We start from the raw sequence: 8,654 nt of genomic DNA, 5'->3' as shown, positions 1-8,654 counted from the left end.
GGCCGTTGACACATAGCAGGGGGCCAGGTATATTATCAACAGGCCCACTTGCACCCCATGCCCCCACTTCACAAGGAGGGACTCTGCACCGTCTATCTGAGGCACAGTGGCCTCCCTTGGACACAGGCTCTCCCTTATAATGACCGCTACCCCCCCGCCCCTACCCCGGGTCCTCGGCCGATGGAATGCCTGGAAACCTTGAAATCTTGAAATCTTGGCTGTTCCCTCAGACTGAACAACTAGTGGGTTCTTTTGGATAAAGTAGCTTTTACTTCTTCTGGCCTTTTGATGTTTCCCATTTGTATTTTATCTCTAGTTTATTTGCACTTTTTATTCTATGCTACATAGAATCATTATAGAGTTTGGTAACTTCATATATTTTATAAAATCAGTCAATCAATATTTCATTTCAGCTTCAGGGAATTTTTTTTAAAGTTATGTCTACATATGTCATCATGGTTGAAATCTGGTCAACTAATGATGTACTGCTGATGGATTTTTGTTCATTTTTATTAGGAACAATAGCTAATCTGGGAAAGGATAGACTAAAGGAAGATTTCCATTGCTTTGAGTAGTAAAAGAAGTAGTGAGACAATCCTCATGTAAATAAAACAATCTATTTTAGTCATAGTATTAATAGATATTATGCCTATTGAGGCAATATGCATAGGTTAGGAAACAGTTATGCACTGATCTCTCTTTTTCTGTATGTATATACATATTCATATATTCACATTCCTTTTTCCTAGATACATAGATAGTGGTCACAAATGATTTAAATGTTAGATTAGGCCCAGATATTATCCTTTTATAAGATAGATACAACATTAAAACAGAGCCGCTTTCCTTGATCTAGTATTTGAAGGATAGTAAGTTAAATTGCTTAGGATTTTATTCAGCTTGGATGGCCAGATCCTTTAGCTACTGTAAGTATTTTGAATAACTTCATTGGAAACAAGGGCTGCACATAGAATTTACTTAATGCTGCCTGTCATCCCCAAACAGTCCATTCCATAGAACAGCACTGTTCCACATAAGGCTTGAGAATCCCATTGGAGAGAATGTTATAAAGAAGAATTTGTGAATCAAAAAAGACATTGACATTCTATTGAAAACCTTGTTTTAACTGCTGATTGAGGATTGCTAAAGTTAAGAACATACATTAGTAGTGGCTAACTTCAGACAGATAAATCTTCAGGCGATGATTTAATATCTCAGATAATAAAGGATACTTTAGATTAGTGAGCTTATGTTTTAGCTTTCTGTTTGTGTTCATAGATAAATTGTATACCAAAACGAATGAACTTAAAGTACCCAACTCTTAAAAAGGGAAAAGAGATGACCCAAGAAATTACAGACCATTATATTGCTTAATGTATTGGAAACTGAGGAATTGCTTAGGAGAACCTGGTGGGAAAAGCAACTGGCTTCATGAAGGGAGAGTTATCTGTCCACCAATAACTAGAGCTATGCTTTCCCCATGTTTCTATATACAAGTATATTGTTTATTGATTTCAAATTGGTATTTAGATCTGTTTATCATTTTACATTTCTGATTTTGTTACATACTTTTGTATATTTCATGATTTTAAAAGGAGTTCTCTTTTTGTTAAAATTGTTGGGTTGCTTTAAGCATGAATCTTATAAGATGAGAACAGTGAAAAGAGGATATTTGCTAACTTTAGAGGAAAAGACCCATGAAAAGGATCTAAAGATACACTGTAAAATGTTTTTGTTGCATGCTTTATTATTATTAAAACATGCTTTATTAATTCTCTTTATTTTTTAATACATATACATTATCATTTTTATTCCTGCTGTTGTTTATGACATCTTTAACAATTGTTTTCTTCCCCCCAGAGTTCTGTCCTGTTTCTACCTTACCAAAATTTGAAGGTTCTGCACCAATAATTTCTTTTCCATACCTTACACGTTATCCGCGTATTTTGTACCAGTGCAAAACAGGATATAAACCAATCAATGAAAAAGTAAGCGTCATGGTGTGTAATGATGGTACCTGGAAACCAAAGAAAGACTTTTGCAAAAGTATGTCTTTTTCTTACTGGGAAAATGTATTTGTTTTTGTTATGTTTAAAGAGTTACTGTAAGACTTAAAATATAAAAAAACCACCAGGGACCTCCTATTAGGTAGTGGTTGTAATGCTTTCTTTGAAATATGCTAAAGTTGCCAGTTCTGGCTGAAAAACCTGGAGGATTGCTAGAAAGATGGTAAAAGAGAAGCTCTGGCTCTATGCTGACCTCTAGTGGTTATTTGGATTTTTCACTCTGACACTTGGCCCTACATAAGCAATGCTGTAATGCAGTGATGGGGAACCTTTTAGAGATTGCCCAAACTGCAACCGAAAACCCATTTATTTATCACCGGGTGTCGGGTGGGCGTGACTGACCGGGTGGGCGTGGCTGCAGTGGGTGTGGCCACCTTGATGATGCTCGTGGATGTAATTTATACATACATTTCAAGATAAAATTATAGCTTTTGCTCTGTAAAGATCCATTGATAATTGGATTAAAGTACTCAATTGCTTCAATAATTTACGGTATTTGGAATTTGTGTATAGCAGGAAAGTATATTATTATAAAATTTGGTAGTGCATTTAGAATATAAAAGCCTTGGAAGTATTACATGAGTAACAGAGCACAGCACTCATGCAGACCTCTTTTTCTATCAGTGCATTCTCTGGCATTTAATAACAATCTTTGGCTTATCCTGAGGACACTAATGACAGTTTCGGTTGGTTCACAGTACTTAGGTGGAAAGTCACCACTTCCATTGGGGCCCTACAAAATATACATTTTTTGTTGATCTTAGAATTTTATGTACATATGCAGATACATTTTCTATTTATAGGTCTTAATAGGGAAGTAGTGAAAATTGTAACAATTAATAATTTCCCAGTATTGCCTATATACTATTTGTAGTCTGTCTTAATCTTTATCCATGATCATTTTGTATTTTTTTCTAAATTGTTTCTCCCCTCCTTCCACCAGAAATATATTGTGGACAGCCTCCAAATATTATTGATGGATTTCACAATGGAAATGCAACCACTTACCCTGTTGGAACAATAATAAATTACCGTTGCAGTAAAAATTTTTCCCTTATAGGGGCATCGTTTATGGTGTGCAGTGCTATTAGAAATCTTACAGGAGTGTGGAAGGAGAAGCCACCCATATGCAAAGGTTGGTTTTTTTTCCTCCTTCAGTTTAAAACATACGTGTTGTATGTTCCTTTTTTATTTTTTCAGTAACATTGAATAATTATTTTGCTTTATTCCTAAGCATATTTATATCTGGTTCTCTCAGTTTGTTTAATGGTAGCCTTCTCTTAATCATATAAATGTAGTTTTTGCTTATATATTTAATTGATCAATACCAATTGATTCAATTCAAAGTGGCATATAAAGGAATAACAGTTAAAAGTTTTTAATTTAAATTTGATTCAGAGTTTCAGGAAAAACGCTTGCCTTTTGGAGGAGAAATCATTGGAGATTTCTGTTGTACTGTATTTTTGGACTATGTTTAGGTAAAATACAGATTAAAAAATGTACAGAAACAGTAACATATATCTTACAGTTGTATTTATTTTCCTATCTTATTAGAGGTATTCTGCAAAGATCCAGTGGTGGAACATGGAATAAAGATAACTGAACTTGGGAAGCCATATATATATGGAAGCAATGTTACATTTCAATGCAAAATTGGATATTTTATGATTGGAAGTTCTTTGATTCGATGTGAAAAGAACAACATTTGGGTTCCCATAGCACCGTCATGTAAAAAGAGTAAGATTTTACATTTAAAAAAATATTGGATTGGAATTCCTTTTCTCATTTAGTAATAGAATAGAGTAGAATAGAGCTGGAAGGGACCTTGGAGGTCTTCTAGTCCAGCCCCCTGCTCAAGCAGGAGAACCTATACCATCTCAGACAAGTGACAGTCCGGTCTCTTCTTAAAAACCTCCAGTGATGGAGCGATCACAATTTCTGAAGGCAAACTGTTCCACTTGTTAATTTAAGTCTTCTCAGTAGTATAATAAACCACAATAAGTTGCAGAAATTAATAAAAAAATCCATTAACATTCAGCAATCAATATTTTTGCAAGCAGGTTGCAACGATATCTAATAAATGAGTGAAGCACTGATTAATAATGAGCCTCAGAAATATAGCAGATTACTTGCAGAAGTGCATGGCTAATATCTGGGCACTGCCAAAAGAAAAGCCACACTTTTTCTCCCCTTAGGGTAGTATAAGGACAAGAATTATAGTTTTAATCATGATTTCTAGAATGACAAGCACACTACATTATATCTTAGTACAATGCATGTTATATTATTTTAGCTTTCACTGAATAAATGAAATAGTTTCTTGTTAATATGGAAGAGAGGGAGGGAGCTGCCAGGCTGCCTTTATGAATTTTGTGCTGTATTTATGGATACTTGTGGAGTTTTTGTTTTTTGGAGTTTGGAACAGGCTGGGCTGGACAGGAGCAGACTCTGCAGAAGAGCTACTTTTATTGTTTTACTGCACTGGCCATTTCATGGCATTTTGCAGCATTTTTGCAATTGCGTTTTGCTAACCATGTTTGTTGTTTTGTTGTGGACCTGGCAGCATTTTTGTGGACTGGATTCCAGCTCCTCGTCTGTTTATCTGGAAGACCAGAGCAGTCTGGCATGCCAAGAAACCTCTGACCCATAGCATGGCAAGCAGCCTCAAGGCTATGGAGTCCTGGGGCTGCTTGCCACACTGCAAGGCAGGATATAGAGCAGCCAAAAGGGCAGAGATGGCGGGGAATAGGCAGGTGGGAGGAATTGAAGATGAGGAAGTCCCTTAGAAGAACTGAGGGTTGGGGCTGAGAGGGACCATACCTGGAATGACTTGGATTGGGATATCCTTGGGAAATTAAAAAAAAAATCCCAGAAGGCAATGATAAATTATTGTTAGTGTTGCAACAAATAAAAACAACCCACAAACAAATCAACCCTATTATAGATACCTCCCCAGGGTATGATTTGAAGGAGAATTTAAATTGAAATGAAATTCAATAAACCATTTTAGTCTGGTTGCCTAAGAATCTATTTATAGACATATCAGAGTGTAATTTGGTGTAAGATAGACACATCTCTAGCTTGAAATGGACCAGGTGTGTGACTTTGTGTGACATGAATATGAACCAATTAAGAGAAACTGAATTGTAACATACTGTCATAGCATTATCAGAATCTATATGGATGGTGTGTCTTCACAATTTTTCTATATAAAAATTATTTTTATTACAGTTTCTCCAGACATATGTGGTACTCCACTGATTCTCAATGGCAACATACAGCCTTTGCAACCTCAGTATGAAACTGGAAAAACAGTTGCCATAAGTTGCAACCAGAACTATTCTTTTATTGATGACACCACAATGATGACTATACAGTGTCAAGGCTATAATCTCTGGAATCCTCCCGCACAATTATGTTTCTGTAAGTATAAATTTAGGTGTGAAGTGTTCTCTTCTATTGCTTCTAATGCTATAATCTAGACAAATGTAGCTATAGAGGAGCAATATGTTTTAAATATTATCAATTTCCATAAAGTGAATAGGAATGGTCTATTAAGTGCTTATTCACTTCCTTATATCTTTTTATAAGAATGAGCTTCTAAATAATATATTGAGTCTTGACTGGAAATCATAATAAACGTTTTGCAGCAGACTAAAAATGAACATGATACAGTGGTATCTTGCTACTCATCCTTAATTTGTTCCAGGAGGCATGATGATGATTACCAAACATGATGAGTACAAAACATTTTTTCCAATAAGGAATAATGTAGTGAGTCACATGGTAGCTGACACAGACAGGTTCTAGCTTGTGCATTGTGCACCAAACAAATTATGAGTATTAGGACAAAATTTTCACATCAAAATGTGTTGAGTACCAAATTTGATTTTTGTCTCTTTTCTTTCTTTTCTTGTTGTAAATATTAGTTCTTTTTAGTTTTTATCTTTCTTTTATTAAAGTTTGATAGAATATTTTTTTAAAAAGATACTTTCAGTCCAGTTATATTTTCCTACTTTATTATAATAATGACATGTTTTAAGACTGGAGTTTCCAGGAGAGTCAGAATATTGCACCTTATGTTTTTGTTGACAGTTTCTGAATGTTGTAATGTATTGCTTGATGAATTTAAATGCATGTTTAGTTTACTGAAAAAGATCAGGAACAATGCAGATAAATCATTATAAGGAAGTAATTTTTTAACTTCCACAATAGTCATCTTGTCACTTTAGCAAGGTAACTTTAGAAAAGGATGTTTGCCCCTGGTATGTGCACCCCACCTTTCTCCATCCATCCATCCAACCATTGTACTCTCTCCCCATTTTTGACTATCTTCTCAGATATTGCAAACAAAAGAAAACTTGTAACTATAACAGTTGTAAGCCCAAGTATTAAGGATTAGGGAAAATAATAGAGTAGAATGGAATTCTTTATTGGCCAAATGTGATTGGACACACACAAGAAATTTGTCTCCGGTACATAAGCTTTCAATGTACAAGTGCTAAATCATGATCATAATCATAAAATACAATCATCGTAAATCATGACAACACTCAGTGATAATCATAGAACAATAAATAAGCAATCAACATAAATCATAATAGAATACTAAATAAAAGCAATCAGCATAAATCAACAAAGTTATAGTCATAAGAATCTAAGGAAATAGGTAATAAAACAGATGAGAAGGATAATAATTAATACAGTCCTACTAGCTGCTTTGACATCCCAGGGCATAGACAGTGTTGTGGGGATTAGTTGTTTAACAGAGTTGATAGCATGGGGGAAAAACTGTCTTTGTGTCTGGTTGTTTTAGCATGCAGTGCCCTATAGCACTGTCTTGAGGAAAGAAATTGAAACAGTTTATATCCAGGATGCGAGGATGCTTTTTTTTTTTTTTTTTTTGCTTATAATACATATTTGTATTTTTAGTTAGAACTTCACCAGATATTTTTCACCTTTTCATCAATCATGGAAAAATAGTCCTTGGGAAGAAAAAATATTACAACCCTGGAGATGAGGTGGTTATTGCATGCCAAGCTGGCTATATATTGATAGGGCCATCTAGGATTAAATATATTGGTGGGAAGAAATGGTTTCCTAGTGTCCCAAATTGTCATCTGAGTAAGTATTAATGAAAATATATACCTATACTAAGTAAACATTGTTTTAACTGCCTAGAAATTATTTGTCTTGCTGTTCTGTTTTTACAATATAGCATGAATTTGAAGATTGTAGATAGAAGACAGTAAATAGCACCAAAGAATATGTTCCCAGTTTACCTCTCTATTCCCTTTGTTTCTTTTTTGTGAAAAGAAATCAGTTTTTGCTTTGTTGTGGCAAGGTAAAATAGAGATTGTAAATTCTGGTCAGCTCTTTTTAAACTGTATATTTTCTACCAGCTCCTATAGTGTGTAAATAACATTTTAGTATTGCTGTGCTGAAAACCTGTTGATGGTATTATGATCCGTTTGTCACACAGCCAGATGTTCAGACTGGATTTGGCATTTTTATCCACCTATCAAGTACTTCCCAAGGACCTTGGATAAGCAGATATTGATGTTATACTGTTAGAGTTATCCCAAAGTATGCAAGTTATTCCCAGTAGAGCTGTCTTTTGCAATTAACTGATGGTGAATTTGTCTATGCTTATCATGTTTAATTAGTGCTCCAGTTGTTTTGGGACTGCATCAAAGGAGTCTACTATGATTGGTGCTACCTTTGCTTTCTTTTGCCACAGTTGTTTTGTTTCTATTTTCAGATCTTTATCTGTTGTTATCTTCTCCAATTCTTTCTCTTCTGTTATCTCCAGATGCTACCATGTCCACTATCTAGACTTTTTTGTCTTTCTTATTGACAATTGTTACATTTGGCGTATTATGAAGCAGGTGCCTGTCTGTTTGAATTCTAAAGTCCCAGAGCACTTTAGTTTTTTTTACATTCTATTATTTTATCTATTTTATGGTCCCACTAGTTCTTGCTTGTGGGCAAATGGTATTTCTTGCAGATCTTCGAAAGCAGCACTATTGTTGCTACTTTGTCATACTGTTGTTTGTAATTTTCTTGCAGCAGCTAACCAGGTGACCTATTTTTTCAGCTTCTTTGCAGAGGCAGCACTTGCTATCTGTTGCTATATTTTCAATTATGGCTTTATATGCTTTTGTTCTTAGGGCTTGGTCTTGTGCAGCCAGAATTGGTCTTTTTGCCTATTTCTTCAACATTCCTGATCATAGCTATTGCCAGGTCTTGATATTATCTGTTTTCCTTGCAATTTTTTTAAAATGTACTGGCCATGTAATGCTTTGTCTTCCCATGCCTCTTCATTTGATCTTTCTTGCAGGGCAATTTGGTCTCTCCAGTGTTCAGTAGGCCTTCTTAGTATACTAGCTTCAAAGAATTTTCTTTACTGTCCTTCAGATATTCTTCCAATGCCTTATTTTCTTCTTCAAGTGTCTCATATACTTGCAACATTCTGCACCCATCCATTTTCCTTGGTGAGTTTATTAACATTGTTCTGAGGATGAAGGGCATGATTCATTGTCATTATTTTTCTAGTCTTCTTATACAGAGCTTTTAGTTCTGCTTGAA

At 34.9% G+C, this 8,654-nt stretch overlaps 1 protein-coding gene across 1 annotated transcript in view; it reads left to right on the top strand.

Annotated features, from left to right (window-relative positions):
• LOC114922624 (complement receptor type 1-like) overlaps positions 1-5,579 on the top strand; it is a 44,932-nt gene extending 39,353 nt beyond the window's left edge. Inside the window, exons 18-21 of the mRNA XM_029284336.1 lie at positions 1,861-2,046; positions 3,010-3,201; positions 3,621-3,803; positions 5,298-5,579. Coding sequence (XP_029140169.1) covers positions 1,861-2,046; positions 3,010-3,201; positions 3,621-3,803; positions 5,298-5,548 — 812 coding nt within the window. The 3' untranslated portion in view covers positions 5,549-5,579. The remainder of the gene's footprint in view (positions 1-1,860; positions 2,047-3,009; positions 3,202-3,620; positions 3,804-5,297) is intronic.
• Positions 5,580-8,654: the final 3,075 nt, after the last annotated feature.

Source organism: Protobothrops mucrosquamatus, unplaced genomic scaffold (assembly GCF_001527695.2).
Source record: "Protobothrops mucrosquamatus isolate PMUCROS unplaced genomic scaffold, P.Mucros_1.0 scaffold546, whole genome shotgun sequence".
NCBI lineage: Eukaryota > Metazoa > Chordata > Lepidosauria > Squamata > Viperidae > Protobothrops > Protobothrops mucrosquamatus.
The sequence above is the reverse complement of the archived record's forward strand: the minus strand, read 5'-3'. Positions and strand labels throughout refer to the sequence as shown.